We start from the raw sequence: 17979 nt of genomic DNA, 5'->3' as shown, positions 1-17979 counted from the left end.
TATCCTCTGTAGAAAGGCTTGTGGATGGATACATAGCTTGAAAGATGTATTGATGCCTGATGGGAAGGTTCAGCATGAGAACTTAGAGAAGCCTAAATTCGTATGTTCTCTTTCAAAAAATACTGGAACTGGTTCCTTCTTTACATTTGAGCAAGTTTAGTAAGATGTATTATCCACGATGACACGACTTCTTTGGCATTGTTTGATGGGTTTGAAAGATTCTTTCTCCGTGCCATTGTGACACTAACAAAAAATGAATTCCAAATTTTCTAGTCAAAATGTTCATTTGAAAACCCCACGATGGAGGTCCTACGATGCCTTCTCTTTGTTATGGCTTAAGAGATTGTCAAAATCATTAGTATCAGACCCGAAATTTATATTAGCATCCCAATAATAAATACACATAAATAAGTGAAATGTTATATTCCTACGCTGAAACAAATTTTTGGTATAAGGAATACAACTCAAGGGTGTTAAAAAGCACTATCAAGTATCGAATCATGTTAAAAGCACCGAGTACTTGCTCAGTTTCGTTCCAAAATAAGTGTCATATTTTTTTATTTTATTTTTTTTCTTCCACTTTTTTTTTTCTCTTTTCATTTAAGTTTTAAATTTCAAAATTTAAAACTTAAAAAGAACACGTTAAAATTTCAAAAAAGGCAAGTTTGTCTGAAAAATTATTACTCCCCGTAAGTTTCCCACAATGCAGTCACAAGAGTCCAAAAACCTTTTAAAGTTTTTAAAAAGCACCAACTAGCTCCCCCCTCGACCAGCTGCGTCAATAAGGGTTCATATGGTGATGTGATTTAGCGAGGATAACAATCATATTACTCTTCAGTAATAATAATTGAGTGAGTTCAACTCCAAAAGAAAACCCATAGCCCAAAAAGTAGCCAAAAAAGCAGATTCCATCGGGAAAACAATACAAACTGTATCTAAGTTTTTAAGTAAAAATGACCGACCATGTTGCATGATGCATAATATTGAAAGGATAGCAATGCGAAAGTGTTTCCACTGAGTGGAGAAATTACCTTCAAACTCATAAGAACTAAAAATTGAAAAAAGTGCAAGAAACTAAATCAAACATAGAGATCAATAGGCGACCACGGGGTTAAAAAAACAAAACCAGGACCTTAGTCCACTTCCTCAATCTTAGGACCAGGGCCAGCGCTACCACTTCCACCAGCAGGAGGAGAATCATCGTCCATTGCACCACCCATGTCACCACCAGCACCTTGATACATCTTTGCTATGATGGGGTTGCAGATGCTCTCCAACTCCTTCATCTTGTCCTCAAACTCATCTGCCTCTGCAAGCTGGTTGGCATCCAGCCACTGGATGGCCTCCTCAATAGCATCCTCAATCTTTTTCTTGTCAGCTGGAGGAAGCTTAGCGCCAATCTTCTCGTCCTTCACGGTATTCCTCATGTTGTAAGAGTAGTTCTCCAAAGCATTCTTTGCTTCAACCTTCTTTTTGTGCTCTTCATCCTCAGACTTGTACTTCTCCGCCTCTTGCACCATCTTCTCAATCTCTTCCTTTGAGAGTCTTCCCTTGTCGTTTGTGATTGTGATTTTGTTCTTCTGCCCAGTGGTCTTGTCCTCAGCAGAGACATTAAGGATACCATTTGCGTCAATGTCAAAACATACTGTGATCTGAGGCACACCTCTGGGTGCTGGGGGAATGCCAGAAAGCTCAAACTTGCCTAGCAAGTTATTGTCTCTGGTCCTTGTTCTTTCACCTTCATACACCTGAATCAACACACCAGGCTGGTTGTCAGAGTAGGTAGAGAAGACCTGCTCTTTCTTTGTGGGGATAGTGGTGTTCCTGGGAATCAATACGGTCATAACACCACCAGCAGTTTCCAAACCGAGGGAGAGAGGGGTAACATCCAAGAGCAAGAGGTCCTGCACCTTCTCGTTACCCTCACCACTCAAGATTGCAGCCTGGACAGCCGCCCCATACGCAACAGCCTCATCAGGGTTGATGCTCTTACAGAGCTCCTTCCCATTAAAGAAATCTTGCAAAAGTTGCTGAACCTTGGGAATTCTAGTAGATCCACCAACAAGGACAACATCATGGACAGTGCTCTTGTCCATCTTAGCATCCCTCAAACATTTCTCAACTGGTTCCATACACTTCCTGAAGAGATCCATGTTGAGCTCCTCAAATCTAGCACGGGTAATGGTGGAATAAAAATCAATACCCTCGTACAAAGAATCAATCTCAATAGTGGTTTGGGCAGTGGATGAGAGAGTCCTCTTCGCCCTCTCACAAGAAGTTCTCAACCTCCTGAGAGCTCTGGGGTTACCAGTGATATCTTTCTTGTGCTTCCTCTTGAACTCCTGAACAAAGTGGTTCACCATTCTATTGTCAAAATCTTCACCTCCAAGATGGGTGTCTCCAGCAGTAGCCTTCACCTCAAAAATACCCTCTTCAATGGTAAGAAGGGAGACATCAAAAGTACCACCACCAAGATCGAAGATCAAGACATTCTTCTCACCAACACTTGTTGCCTTCTTGTCAAGACCATAAGCAATGGCAGCTGCAGTGGGTTCGTTGATGATACGCAACACATTGATGCCAGCAATGACACCAGCATCCTTAGTTGCCTGACGTTGAGAGTCATTAAAGTAGGCAGGGACAGTAACCACTGCATTCTTCACAGTGGAACCAAGATAGGCCTCGGCAATCTCACGCATCTTGATGAGGACCATGGAGGAGATCTCCTCAGCTGCGAATTGCTTCTCTTCAGCTTTGTAGTTCACGATAATCATAGGCTTGTCACCAGGTCCAGGAATGACCTTAAAAGGCCACAACTTAATATCACTCTGCACAGAGGCATCAGAGAACCTCCTTCCAATCAACCGCTTAGCATCTGCAGAGAACCACAATCAGTAATTTACCAGCCAAAAACTATAGAAGGTAAAAAGCACTAACTAGAAAAAATATGCCACTTTTGGATCAATGAGCAACAAAGCAAACCAGTAGCTTAGATTGACAAAAGCCTGTATTAAATCAGTATGCAATCCTCCATTCAACTAATACGAATCGATTATAAAGCCATTACAGAAACAATATGACGCCAAAAGAGAATAAAACAAATGTATAGCACTAAAGACAACTGATCCCACTAGGGAAGACAGATGCATGTACGAGGATGTTTAGGAATTGCCAACTCAGGGTTTAGAACATATTGTAATTGACACATCCAAAAAGAAGAGTTTATAATGATTAAAATAAAAAAGATACTAGTTCTGTTCATTGTTTTGCAAAGGGTCTTCAAATGAAAATTTAATTAGAAATAATTGCTTTTCAAATTTTAACTTGTGCACAAATACAGCGGGACCTTTCTAAATGCATCAAAAATACTAATACATTAAAATTGCATAGGCATATATTGGAGGAGTTAATAATTGCAGCTAAACTTAATTAAACTCTTTTTTGCAAAAAGGGTATTTGAAATAGTAAGTCCAACTAAAAGAACTAAAACTGCCCAAATAAATAACCAAAAGACATTAACAATTATGCCAACAAAGCAACATATATTAATTGGGGCAATTACTTAGAAATACATTTTGTGCAACAGCCCTTCCTATCTGATAGAAAAGGATCCCATGAAAGGTCCATACAGAAGTAATAGATCAAATCCGTACAACGAACTGAAAAAGAACAGCTGCCAATATAGATCTAGGAAGCTAGCAGTTGTAATATAGATCAGGCTACTAAAACTTCAAAAACAAAATTTTTTATTCAGTAATAATAATAAATAAAATAAAATAAATCATTATCAATCGATCTATGAATCCAATCAAAAGTGAAAACATGACAATAGGACCAAATCCAATTTTTAATTCAGATCTGACACAGCAGTGGACAAAACCAATCAACATAATCATGGATCTGTAACCATACAACATCTCGAGCAAATCTAGAGCTGCAATGTAGATCCAATAATATAAGTACACGATATAGTAATATACACACGAGCATGATTATACACATACATATACAAGTAACATACACGTACATGTACACCAGAATATGCACAAGTTCTGTATAATTATGTATACATGTACAAGTAATACACATATAGACGAGCATAAATCGTAAGCATACGATCAAATAACGTTCTATATACGTACGGATACATATATACAAGTAATACACACACATGAATGGGAATAAATCGTAAGCATACTAGTCAAATAACGTAGATCCAGTTACATATAATACAGATCTACACATATATGTAATCATATAACTATACACACATGGTACATGTACATAGATCGGAAACAAGTGCGAGAGAAAGTAGATCTTACCGAAGACGGTGTTAATCGGGTTCATCGCGACCTGGTTCTTAGCAGCATCGCCGATCAAACGCTCGGTATCAGTGAAGGCAACATAGGACGGCGTCGTTCTGTTTCCTTGGTCGTTGGCGATGATCTCAACACGGTCGTGTTGCCAAACTCCGACGCACGAGTAGGTCGTGCCAAGATCGATTCCGATCGCAGGTCCCTCTCCTTTTCCTGCCATAGTTCCTCTCTCTTCTTGTTTGAAGAATAGAGACTAGAGAAAGAAAAAGAGAGTGAGTTGAGCAAACTAGAGAGAAAGTAGAGCAAAACTAGGGTTTCCAGATAGATTGTTGTGCGGGGAGGCGAGTCGATTTATAGCAGCTTGGCTTTTGTGTTCCAGAATGTTCGAAAGCCGGAGAGATTTCAACCGTACGATCTTCTAACAATGCTTAAGATCGTTACCATTTTTTTTTTTTTTTTTTTTTTTCCCTGGAAAATACCTTCGCAATTTGTATATTGATTTATTTACAAATACCTTACCAGCGAAGCGAAGGACTAAAAGGGTAAGAAAATGAGGTGTTTTTCCAAGAACCATCTAAATTAATTTTATATAGCCATATTCTTAAAATAATATATTTGTTAAAAAGTTGTCAACAAAAGAAAATTTTGTACTCGCATAATATATCAAAGGAAGAATAATTTTTTATATTAAATTTTAGAGATAACTTTACTATACTTTGGGAGGATTGGTCAAATATCAATTTTAAACATCTTTCAAAAATAATTACTTCAAGTTTATTTTTATTTTTTCGTTACATCTAATTAAAAAATGAGAAAAGACATATTTATCCATAATTTTTTAATTTAGTTTGTTTCAAAATATTAAATAATATAAATGACTTCTATATCCTTACACACACAATTTCTCTCCCCTCTCTCCCTATTTGAAGGGACATTCTCTCTCCTCAAGGCACGCGTCTGTCTGTCTCTTTTCTTCTTCTCAAATTACTCTCTCACTCTTAACACTATCAGTCTCCTCTCCTACACCCAAAACTCACTTTTCCGGCAACCTCTATATATATATATATATATATATATATATATAAATCTAATCTCCAACAATACCAAAACCCATTATAACCCATCTTCTCCTCTTTATGGTTTGAATTTGATGGTGACCAAGCTTCTGGTTCTACTTTTTTATTTTTTATTTATTTTATTTATTTTATTTTATTTTGAAGATCATGAGGAAAATTCAAAAGGTTTCTCTTGTTTGAAGGGCATTGCCATTGGAGTTTTAGAATTGCAGTGATTGAATAGAACTTCCATTGTTAAATCTTTTTTTTTTTTTTCTTATTATTATTATTTAAATCTCCATTCACACAACAATACTATAAAATGTATACCAATAAAATATTTAATCCAAACTATATATATACACACACCAGAAAAGGAATAAGAACAAATTTTGGGAAAGAATCATACAAAACAAAATTACGATCCCTCCTTTATGATTCCAGGCCATTGAATTTTGGGAGAGAATCATGCAGAACAAATTTATAGTTTTTTTGTTCGTGTGTATTGTATATATATGATTATATATGTGTGTATATATATTATTTTGACGCTTGAATCTATCTATAACTAATTCACTTAAAGCAATTACTCTTATTAACAAATTACTCAAATACCGAAAGAAACATAATCAAACAGATATTGATTTATTTGTGTTCTTATTTTTATTTGGATTCTATTTGCGTTCTATTGCATTTATTTGGATTCTAGAAGCAGAGAAAGAGGAGCAGGCTAGCCACAGTGATATTTTTACTGTAGAAATTGGGTCACAAAATTTGGTGATGACGGTGGTTGTGGAATTAGTCTGTACTGAGAATAATATATGATAGGGAAAAATAACACTAGCCTATCTTGATTTAATGACAGAGGTAATTTAAGTATTGACTAGCCGCCAAACCTCTTCAACTTTCAAGCGATAATATCTCGTTATCAAGGATAACTATTCTATTAGATACGAATGATGACAAATCGTATCAAGGATAAGATTTGTCATGAGGTAAATTCAAATCTTATCAAGGATAAGATTTGTTATGGGGTAAATTCAAATCTTATCAAGTATAAGATTTCCACGAGATAAGTTCCGTGGACTAAGGACGATGAAATTCCCTTATCAAGAATAAGGGAAGTGACTATAAATATGAAGACAAAGATCTCCTATTAGGGAAATTACGATAAAAAAATTATTTCTCTCCTATTAACTTAATCGTCGGAGGGTCAACGGCCGGCACCACACCGGTGTTTGACTTTACCATCTTAGTTTTGTAAGAAATTGTGTCGTACCAGGTCGCGGCGAATTTCAGCCTCAACAGTTGGCGCCGTCTGTGAAAACGACAATTCCCTTATATTAATACTCAATTGGGTAGATACATTTGCGATCTGGTATGGTCACCGAAAGAACATCGTTACAGGGATCTGGTCAAAGGGAAGAGTCGGATAAAAACCTAGACATCCCAAATGATCAGGAGCGGCTTGCAGCGTTGGAACAACAGGTCCAAACTCTGAATCAAGGTATAGACCATTTGATCCAGCAAATTGCAGTAATCCTGCAACACCTTGTTCCACCGGTTCAACAGAAATTGCCACGACAAGATTTTTCGAACCCGAATAGAGGTAATGGGAATCCTGAAGGGCAGGATAAGCATCCTCCTCGACATGAGACAGAAGTGGAACAAAGCCAGATAGGGAACGGACATAGAGAAATGATCCACCCATCTCTTCCACAGAGTTCCCGACCTCATGAAAACACAACTGTCGTTCAAAAGGCAGAGGAGATTTCCCACGTTGACCTAGAGATACAAGATCTCAAGGCAAAGATAGAGGATGTGATGCAGGCCATAAAGGGAAAAGGTATTGCAGCTATAGATAGTTTGGTGCAGAAGACCAACTTGCCGTTCAGCCCCTCAGTTATGAAATGCCCCTTACCGAGCAAATTTAGAATGCCCTCAATTGAGAGTTTCGACGGAACTAAAGATCCCATTGACCACTTGGAGACTTTTCAAGCGCTAATGTATTTGCACGCGATGCCAGATGAGATCATGTACAGGGCTTTCCCAACAACTCTCAAAAGATCAGCACGAGTGTGGTTTAACAAGCTGAAGCCAGGGACCATCGAAACCTTTGAAGAATTGAGTAAGCGTTTCATGGGATACTTCATTGCTAGCCAGAAGCATAGAAGGCTGGTTACATACCTTCTTATTGTAAAGCAGCAGAAAGGAGAGTCACTGCGAGACTACATTGGTCGTTTCAATACGGAAATGTTGCAGGTGGAGGAAGCGGATGACAAGGTGGCTTTAGCCGCCTTTATAGGAGGACTCCAAATCTCGAGATTTCTCTTTCTTTATCAGAAGAACCCCTTACCAGCATGGTGAGTTACTGGTTCGAGCTAAAAAAATATATGAATGCTGAAAATGCAATGATGGCAAGAAAGGGGAAAGAATGGGATGATAAGAAGACAGACCAAAAAAGGTCGGCTCTGATAACCAAAGATGAAAAGGAAACTAAGTATAAGAAACCTATGATCAACCAGAATGAAAGGGCGTCTCACTATAAGAGTGCGGAGAGATATACCAATTACACTCCTTTAAATATGCCAATAGATCAAGTTTTTCTGCAGATCCAAGATGAACCATATCTGAAGTGGCCACCAAAATTAAAGTCAGACCCGGCGAGGAGACCTCGTGATAAGTACTGTAGGTTCCATAAAGACCATGGGCACGCCAGAGGATTGCTTCGACCTCAAGGATCAGATTGAGACTTTGATCCGAATGGGGCATATGCGAAAATTTATTGTGGGGAATGACAAAACCGACGTTAATCTACCAAGAGCAAGCCGAGATAACCGCCTCCCTGATCAACAACCAATAGGAGAAATCAGGGTCATAGTTGGGGGATGTGCAGGTGGTGGAAAATCAAGCTCAGCCCGTAAGGCCTATGCCAGGAGAATGCGAAACTCATCTGAAGTTTGCGAAGTTGGAATACAGAATCCACACCGAAAAATGCCACGTCTAGGTGATCCTGTTATCATATTCTCAGATGAAAATATTAAGGACGTGCAACACCCCATGACGACCCTCTCGTTGTCACCATGATGATCGCTAATTATACTACTCGACGGATCTTGGTGGATAATGGAAGTTCGGCTGATATCATTTTTCTTGATGCATTCAGCAAAATGAATATTGGTAAGGAGAAACTCAAACCTACTAGATCACCATTGGTGGGATTCACGGGAGATAAGGTCTACCCTCTGGGAGCGGTCATTCTTCCTGTCACAGTAGGAACCAGCTCGAAACAAGTTACTGTTATGGTAGACTTCCCGGTGGTGGATTGCCCATCTGCTTGCAATGTTATCCTAGGAAGAACTACCTTAAAACTCGATAAGGGCAATCACTTCGACTTATCACCTCTTGATGCGTTTCCCTACAGAGCAGGGCGTAGGCGAACTAAGAGGAGATCAGACCACTGCCAGAAAATGCTATGTTGCGTCTCTGAGAGAAAAGAAGCAGCAAGAGGCTTTGGTTGTCGAAGAAATTGAAGAACAGAAGCGAGATCGAGCCAAGTCAATTAAGGACCTGGTGGAGATATGCTTAAATGACAATGACGTAACAAAAAAGGTAAAGATAGGGTTTTTACTCCCCTTAGACTTCATGAATACTCTTGTACAGTTCCTCAGACAGAATCAAGATGTGTTCGCATGGTCACATGAAGACATGCCTGGTATTGATCTAGCTACGATCGAGCATCGATTAAACACGGATCCCACAGTTAAACCTATCAGGCAAAAACGAAGAACATTTGCCGCGGAGAGGAACATGGCTATATCAGAAGAGGTGAACAAGCTTCTGAAAGCTAATTTCATCCAAGAGGTCAATTATCCCGACTGGTTGGCCAATGTTGTTTTGGTAAAAAAGGCCAATGGAAAATGGAGGTTGTGCGTAGACTTTACCGATTTAAATAAGGCGTGCCCCAAAGATAGCTTCCCTCTGCCAAGAATCGACATGTTAATAGAAGGAACGGCTGGCCATGAGTTGCTCAATTTCATAGATGCATATTCTAGATATAACCAAATCTTAATGCATCCACCAGATAGAGAAAAGACCTCTTTTGTCACGGACAGAGGTTTGTATTGCTACAAGGTGATGCCTTTTAGGCTTAAAAATGCTGGTGCAACATACCAGCGGCTAGTCAACTTGATGTTCAAGAATCAAATCGGAAGGAATATGGAGGTATATATGGATGACATGCTGGTAAAAAGCTTGAAAGCTCAAAACCACCTAGCTGATTTACATGAGACATTCCAAGTCCTCAGGAAACACCAAATGAAACTCAACCCAGACAAATGTGCCTTTGGTGTCTCCTCAGAAAAATTCCTTAGTTACATGGTAAGCAGGAGAGGGATAGAGGCCAACCCCGAGAAAATCCAAGCAATTCTCAACATGCGGTCTCCAGCATCGACTAAGGAACTTCAAAGATTGACAGGAAGAATCGCCGCTCTGAACAGGTTGATTTCCAGGGCAACGGATAGATGCCTGCCTTTTTTCGTGTGCTTAGGAAAGTTTTTTCGTGGACACCTGAGTGTGAGCAAGCTTTTACAGAACTGAAGGAGTATCTCACTTCACCACCGTTACTATCACGAGCAATGTAATGAGAGCAGTTGTATTTGTACTTGGCAGTTTCTCCATCGACAGTAAGTTCAGCCTTAGTCCGCGAAGAGGATGGAATCCAGAAGCCAGTATATTATACTAGCCGTGCATTCAAAAGGGCAGAAGAGAGGTACCCAAGGATAAAAAAAAGTTGGCCCTTGCCCTAGTTGTCTCTGCAAGGAAACTCAGGTCTTACTTCCAAGCACATACCATAATAGTATTGACAGACTAGCCATTTAGGCAAGTCCTCTGCAAACCTGATACTTCGGGGCGACTCATGAAGTGGTCAGTAGAACTTAAAGAGTTTGATATCCAATACAAACCCAGAACGGCCTTAAAAGCTCAGGTGATGGCATATGTTATACTAGAATTCACACCAGAAGATAGGCACGAGCACGGCGTAGATGAACAAGAAGAAACTGAATCTACTTGGATATTGTATATGGATGGATCGGTCAACGCCCGTGCAAGTGAGGCGGGGCTAGTACTTGTTTCCCCAGAGGGGGAATGCATCAAATACTCCCTCAGGTTTGGGTCTAAGGCAACCAACAATGAGGCTGAATATGAAACCCTCCTGGCAGGCCTCAGGATGGCTAAAGCCCTAGAAGTTGAGCGACTAATAGCGTATACTGATTCTCAACTAATAACTAGACAAGTCCAGGGGGAATATGAAGCAAATGATGAGAAGATGAAGACCTATTTGTATAAGATAGAAGATATCAAAGGATTCTTTAAGAAGTTTTCCATTCATCAGATTCCCCGAGAAGATAATGGTCAAGTAGACGCCTTAGCCCGACTAGCAACCGCAGCAGAGGAAGATAAAGCTATACCTGTGGAACATTTGGATGAGCCTAGCATAGTTCGGGATTGGTCACCAGGTGATCCAAGGTATGGAATGGGCAGAACCCATTATCAGGTACATAGAGAACGAGGAGCTACCCCAAGATCGCATGGAAGCACGAAAGATCAGGATGCGTGCGACAAAATATTGCCTCATTGAAGGGGTTCTCTACAATAAAGGATTTTCTCTACCCTACTTGCGTTGTGTCTCCATAGATGAGGCGAATTACATTCTAAAGGATATACATGAAGGCCTTTGTGGAAACCATGTTGGGGGCAAATCACTAGCGCATAAAGCTATCCGACAAGGATACTTTTGGCCTACTATGAGAAAAGATGCGCTTGAGTTTGTGAAGAAATGTGACAAGTGCCAGAGATTCGCCAATGTCCCAAAACGACCAGCAGAAGAGTTAACCCCTCTTACAAGGCCGTGGCCTTTTGCTCAATGGGGGACGGACCTCATTGGCCTCTTACCCCAAGGGAAGGGACAAACTAAATACGCAATTGTGGCTATTGATTATTTCACCAAATGGGTGGAGGCTGAGCCATTAGCTCATATTGGAGCGAATGAAGTAAAAAAGTTTTTCTGGAAGACAATAATCTGCAGGTTCGGAGCACCAAGGGTAATCGTGACCGATAATGGGAAGTAGTTTGAAAGTGAGCAGTTCCTTAATTTTTGTAATGAACTTGGGGTCAAAATTCATTTCTCTTCTCCTGCCCATCCCCAAGCCAAAGGGCAAGTTGAGGTCACGAATAGGACAATACTAAAGATGATCAAGACACGCCTAGAAAAGGCCAAGGGCTTGTGGCCTGAACAACTACCCGGAGTTTTATGGGCCTATCGCACTACAGTAAGAACCCCCACTGGGGAGACCCCTTTTAGGTTGGCTTTTGGAAATGAAGCTGTGATCCCGGTAGAAACAAAGGTTGCTACCTTCAAAACCAAGTATTTTGAACCTCAACAGAACGAGATGGAACTACGGTGAAACTTGGACTTGATAGAAGAAAAAAAAGAGCAGACCCAAATCAAGGTTGCAGCTTACCAACGGATGGTATCCAAGTACTACAACGCCCGGGTTAAGCTAAGAAGGTTCGAGCTAGGGGACCTGGTGCTTCGCGAGGTTACCCCGGCTACTATGGTGAAGGGAGAATGAAAGTTAGCTCCCAACTGGGAGGGCCCCTATCAAGTAACCCAGTGCAACAGACCGGGGGGATATTGGTTAGAGACACTTGGTGGGAGCCAACTTCTCCACCCATGGAATGCAGAATATTTAAGGAAATATTACCGGTAGGTACAGGCTATGTCTTATTATCTCACTTTTAAAAGTGATAGTATGTTTTTAGATTCAATAAAGCAGACCAATGTTTAATGGATGCTGATGCTGGACTATCGAATATTGTTTTCGATAAGTCTTTAATAAAATTCGTATTTATTTCACGTGTTTCTACTACTGATTACGTTATTACTGAATTTAATAAGTCACGAGAGGACTAGTAAAGCATTAAGTCCATTTATTTATTAAAAGAAATATTCCTTTACTAAAGGGACGAGCTGGGTAAAGCTCGTAAAAAGACATTCCTTCAGAAGAAGGATAGGCTAAGTGAAGCCTGAAAAAGTAAAAGAAATTCTGCATACGGAAGTAACGAGTATGAAGCAATATCATGAAAGATAAAATGTCAAAAGAAAAGCAACTATTCTCTGAGTTGAGAGATGTCAAAAGAAGAACAACTATTCTCTGAGTTGAGAGATATTTTGAACAGTTCTAAGAGATCGAATGCTAAAAAAAAAAAACCCTAATATATATATAACTGTTACTATGGAGTTTAATCTTCCTCTTCACTCTCCGCCAGAATATCATACATAGAAAAATCTATGTCTGGACGATCTTTGCTGACAAGAGTTTTGAAGTGGTTAAAACCATCACAACAAGCCTTGGCTATGAGCACCTTGAACTCGTTAGAATTTTTAAAGCTCTCCACGGCAACTAACTTCTCAAGTTCCAGCTTATCGAAGTATTCTTTGGTAAGTCTAACTTTCTCATCTTGAAAGTTTAATTTCGCATTAGCCAAGTCATCTTCTTTATTTTTAAGCATAGAAGTAACATCTTTGTATTTAGCCTTGAGGGAAGCCATCTCTAGGGAAAACTTTTCATATTCTTTTGCAATAACAACAGAGTATGTAGTGCCTTATAAATCAATACATAAATAAATAAATAGTGGCAAATAGTTGAAAAAGAAAGATATGCACATGATAAGGGTAAAATCTCACCTGGCTAATTAGATGAAGAAATTTCCTTGAAAGCTCAGATGCTGGCAGGTTCTGCAATTTGGCAGCGTTGTCTTTTACTACCATTTTATGTAACCTATCATACGCGACATTAGCGTTATCGAGAATCGACTCCCCTTGGGAAAATGCCTGGTTGGTTGATACTGAACTAAAACTCTCGAAATTCTTAGGAACCCTGCCAAATCCATTAAAACCTAGAGATATAGGAGTGGGACCTGGTAACACACCAGGGTTTGAAGATTTACCATGATTTTGCTATCCTACCCTTCATAATTTCTTAAAAGCAGGAGTAGAGGGAAGATTACTTGACCGGACTTGGGCTAGGAGCCTTTTACTGAGTTTCTGGCCTACATAAAGAGTAGTAAGGAAAATATTTATTAACATATTAACTAAAATTAGTAAGTTTACGTATAAGTACCTTTGTTTTTCTTACCTTTCTCTGAATGGGTAAGGGATTCAGTTGAGCTAGTAGCTCGTACATACAATTCTAGAGCTTCCTCCGTCATAAGATCACTAAAGGTCTTCACTGGGTGTGCAAGGGCGTTACCAACATATTCTTTTTCTTGGGCTGAGAGAGTTGGTTTCGCTTTAAAGTTTGGAAAACGGAATTGTAAGTCGCAATTTTCTTATATATATATATATATATATATATATATATTTGTGAGTACTATTTACATGAATAGTACCCGCGGGTACTGTTCACAGTTTTTTTTTTTTTTTAATTGTGAGTACTATTCCGCGGGTACTGTTCACAATATAAAAAAAAAAAAAACTTTTTACCCGCTGGAATAGTACCAGCGAGTACTGTTCACAGTTTAGGAAAAAAAAAAAAAAAAAAAAGAGAACAAAAAAAAAAAACATATATATACATTGTTATATATCATACCTGCAGGGTCTGAATTACTCTAAACACTGGGAAATTTCCCGTATGCACCGGAAATAAAGAAGAAACGACTCTTCCAGTCTTTATTATTTTCAGGAGCTGCAACAAGGAGGAATATCTTCCTTGATCGACACTGAAAGTATCAAAAGTTATCCTTTTTCTTCTTGGGATAATAAAAATTCAAGAATTGATTTACTGTTAGACGACCATTGCCACACCTTCCCCAAACAATCAAACAGCCTATAATAATTCTCCAGGAATTAGGGGCAATTTGAGAGGGAGCTATCTTCAGATAAGAAAGAATTTCTTCTACGAATGGATGAATCGGAAAACGTAAGCCCACAGCAAAAGTCGACTCGAAAAAGCATACCTCGCCCAAACGAATAGAAGAACATTTATCTTCTGGCTTGGGTTTGTGAAGGTGAATAAATGAATGAATGGAATATTTGAATCTACAATTCTGTAAATTCTCATCCTTAATTAAGGATTCTCCTTCACGTGGAGGTTGCTTGGAAAAAGCAGTCCTTGGTCTTGAGGAATAATCAACACCAAATTCGTCAGCATAATCAGGATCAAGTTCTTCAACACTTTTAGAGGTTGAGTCTTCAGATTGGGATTCAATATTCAAGTTATTTTCCTGCACGGACATGATGAGATATTGGATATCGCGAAAATAGCGAAACCACTATAGAATTACACCGATAACCCGGGAGAAACGACTTAACCCAATTACGTGTCTACAACGATCCATAAGAAACTCACAGTTAGGATCCAGTTTAAAGGATTTCAGAAAAAAAAAAAAGGAGGTAAATAAATAAATTTATTTATTTATAGGAAAATTCTTTTTCAAGTAACAGTGAAGTTCTTGTAAAAAAGTCCTACTACAATATGGAAGGAGCTTGTAGTAAAAAGGAAAAAATAAAATATAGAAAGTATTTCCTTGGTCCAAAACGTACCCGGAAATAGGGGGCAACTGATAGGAAAAAATAACCCTAACTTATCTTGACCTAATGACAGAGGTAATTTAAGTATTGGCTAGCCGCCAGACCTCTTCAACTTTCGAGCGATAATATCTCGTTATCAAGGATAACCATTCTATTAGATAAGAATGATGACAAATCGTATCAAGGATAAGATTTGTCATGGGGCAAGTTCAAATCTTATCAAGGATAAGATTTTCACGGGATAAGTTCCGTGGACTAAGGACGATGAAATTCCCTTATCAAGAATAAGGGAAGTGACTATAAATATGAAGACAAATCGGGAATAAGGCACACACAAAAAAGATCTCCTACTAGGGAAATTACGATAAAAAAATTATTTCTCTCCTACTAACCTGATTGTCGGAGGGTCAACGGCCGGCACCACACCGGTGTTTGACTTTACCGTCTTGGTTTTGCAGGAAACGGTGTCGTACCAGGTCGCGGCAAATAATTTTAAATTTATATAATCTAATAGCAAAGATTGATGATGGATAATTGATTTAAATTTGTATAATTGATTAATGATGGATAAGAGAAGATTGGCGACGACCAATCGACGGCGACGAGAAATATTCAACGAAGGCTGACCATTGGTCAACGGCGATGGCTTGATTTGCATCGGTAACGGCTTGATTTATGTTGGCGATGACTTTATTTATATGATTTTGGGGCTGATTTGTGTTGGCAAAATTGCATTGACGTCGCAAACCCAGTATCAAAATAAATTTGCACCTAATATCCTATCTCAACCCAATCGAAATCGTCCCCCCCTCTCTTTCATAAAACCAGTCTCTTAGCAGTGAACCAAGCCGACACGTCGTGCGGCATCAATGCTGCCGCCGAGCAAGAATGTCAGTGTGGTTGTTTCACCGGAATGAACAGTATTACTGGTGGTGGTAGCTATAGGGGTGGGAATGGAATAGGGGTGAGGATAGTGGTGATAACACACAGGTTATGGTTACGGCCGAAATATACCGTGGTAGTTATGGATTTGGAGATGGAAGCGGTGGTTTAGGGTGAGGATGAAAAAAATGAAAAATAAAAATCAAATATAAATATAAAATGACTTTATTTATTCCTGTATATGGAAAAGGAAGGGTAAACATGTAATTTTAATCATTCAAGAAACAATTTAGTGGCGAAACCAAAGTCAAATGATAAGAATGTCTTTTTAGATGTAAAAAGTGGTTTACACATGTTAACTAACTTTTGAGGAGTAAGTGAAAAACGGAGCAAACGTTTATAATGTGAATGATAATTATTTTTGAAAAATATTTGAGACTAAAATTTGTCCAAACCTCAGGGGTGTTAGTGAAATTATCCCTAAATTTTATTTATTTATTTATTTTTCAGATGTTAATTATGTTGTGTTTGTGTTAATGTGTACGAATAGAATGGATTGCACATTCCAACTATTGCTTTGTTTGATATGCAATTTAAAGTGGGAATGGTCATTCCATTTGAATAATAATCAATTCCACAACTAAACCTATAGAATGGTCATACCATTCCCAAGTAATTTTTTTTTAAAAGTCAACTTCCCAAATAACCCTCGTGTTCCAAGTCTAAAAATCACAACTATCTTCCACCACAACCACTTCTGCCTTTCACCACCACCATCGTCAACTTCCACCGCCTTCCAGCATTACCACTGCCCACCACTTTCCACCACTATCATCGCCACCGCCTTTCACCACCGACACCACCTTCCTTTGTCGCAACCATCACCACCACTATCTTCCACCACCGTCGCCGCCATCACCTTTCTCCACCACCATCACCTTCCACCACCGCCACCGCCTCTCACCACCGCTACTGCCTTCCACTACCACCACCTTCCATCACCGGTCACCACCGCCACCGCTTTCCATCGTCACTGTCTTCCACCGCCACCGCTTTCCGTCATCACTGCCTTCCACCGCCACCGCTTTCCATTGTCACTGCCTTCCACCACCATTGCAGTCACCTCCATTGGCTTCAACAACCACCAGCTACACTACTATCTCTTTCCACCACCAACACCATTACCGCCTTCCAACACCACCACCTACACCCATTACCGCTTTCCACCTCCACCATTGCCACTGTCATCATTTATTTTTAAAAAATTATAAAAGAATGTCATTTTATTAATTTAATTTATTTGTTACTAAGAGAGGTATTGTAATACCCCTAATTTTAAAAAGGATATTCCTGGTATTTAATGGTATTTAATTTATTATTTAAGTGCATTTTATTTGATTATGTGTCATTATTTTTTTTATTAGGTGCTTAATTGTTTTCTTTTGTGGTGATTTAATTTATTTAAATGATATTTATTTTTAGTTATTTGATTGGAATTACTTGTTAGTGTTTTAATTATTTAAGTGGCATTAATGGTTTAAGTGTAATTGGTTTAGTTATTTGATTGGAATTACTTGTTAGTGTTTTAATTATTTAATTGGCATTAATGGTTTAAGTGTAATTGGTTTAATTATTCTATGTGTGTCTTATTTAGTTTAATTGGGTTTACTAATTATTATTTTGTTCAATTAGATTATTTGTTAAGTATTTAATGGTGAATAGGGTAATTAGGTAAATACATCTAACTAGGGTTTTAATTACAGTATAAATTAGGGTTTTATATTATAGCCGTCGTAGGTTTCTACGTTAATTGGATGGGCCGGTTAGGATTGTGAGTTGGACTTAAATGAACCTAGGGTTTAGGAAAACTCTATAAGTATAAGGTAGACGTCTGTGTAGGGTTTTTTTAAACAAAGCACACGTTTTGTGGAAGTGGAGAAGGAAAAACGTAGTTTTTCACATTCTTCCAAGGTTTGATCAAAGCTCCGATCCCGCTTCGTCCGTGGTCTAATCAAGCTGAATTTTGGAGAAGAGGTTCACGACTCAGTGACGCACAATCTGAATGATGGAGATCAGAGTTTGACCTCGGGAACAGTAATTCGTACTCATGAACAGTAACTGGGTCGCACAG

General features: G+C 38.9%; 3 protein-coding genes across 3 annotated transcripts; 2 read left to right on the top strand and 1 right to left on the bottom strand.

The window, feature by feature from the left end:
- Positions 1-890: 890 nt before the first annotated feature.
- On the bottom strand, positions 891-4660 carry LOC132313151 (heat shock cognate 70 kDa protein 2-like). Its single transcript, XM_059811829.1, has 2 exons — positions 4323-4660; positions 891-2875 (listed from the first exon to the last, which is right to left on the bottom strand). The coding sequence occupies exons 1-2, from the start codon at positions 4534-4536 to the stop codon at positions 1134-1136; spliced, it is 1956 nt and encodes a 651-aa protein (XP_059667812.1). The 5' UTR covers positions 4537-4660; the 3' UTR covers positions 891-1133.
- A 2091-nt stretch (positions 4661-6751) lies between these two features.
- LOC132314673 (uncharacterized) lies at positions 6752-7738 on the top strand. Its single transcript, XM_059813505.1, has one exon. It carries the CDS (start codon positions 6752-6754, stop codon positions 7736-7738), a length of 987 nt encoding a protein of 328 aa, XP_059669488.1.
- An 8763-nt stretch (positions 7739-16501) lies between these two features.
- Positions 16502-17119, top strand: LOC132314672 (extensin-like). Its single transcript, XM_059813503.1, has one exon. The coding sequence runs from the start codon at positions 16502-16504 to the stop codon at positions 17117-17119; it is 618 nt and encodes a 205-aa protein (XP_059669486.1).
- Positions 17120-17979: the final 860 nt, after the last annotated feature.

This window comes from Cornus florida, unplaced genomic scaffold, assembly GCF_030987335.1.
Source record: "Cornus florida cultivar Cherokee Brave unplaced genomic scaffold, ASM3098733v1 CherokeeBrave_3.0.0_Hap2_Chr06, whole genome shotgun sequence".
Classification (NCBI taxonomy): Eukaryota; Viridiplantae; Streptophyta; class Magnoliopsida; order Cornales; family Cornaceae; genus Cornus; species Cornus florida.
The sequence above is the reverse complement of the archived record's forward strand: the minus strand, read 5'-3'. Positions and strand labels throughout refer to the sequence as shown.

Bases quoted from the DNA above. Each gene is read 5' to 3' on its own strand.
- LOC132313151 (XM_059811829.1), bottom strand. From the start codon at position 4,536: ATGGCAGGAAAAGGAGAGGGACCTGCGATCGGAATCGATCTTGGCACG. The intron at 2,876-4,322 runs GTAAGATCTACT...GGTTCTCTGCAG, and splicing joins CCCGATTAACACCGTCTTCG to ATGCTAAGCGGTTGATTGGA.
- LOC132314673 (XM_059813505.1), top strand. From the start codon at position 6,752: ATGGTCACCGAAAGAACATCGTTACAGGGATCTGGTCAAAGGGAAGAG.
- LOC132314672 (XM_059813503.1), top strand. From the start codon at position 16,502: ATGGTCATACCATTCCCAAGTAATTTTTTTTTAAAAGTCAACTTCCCA.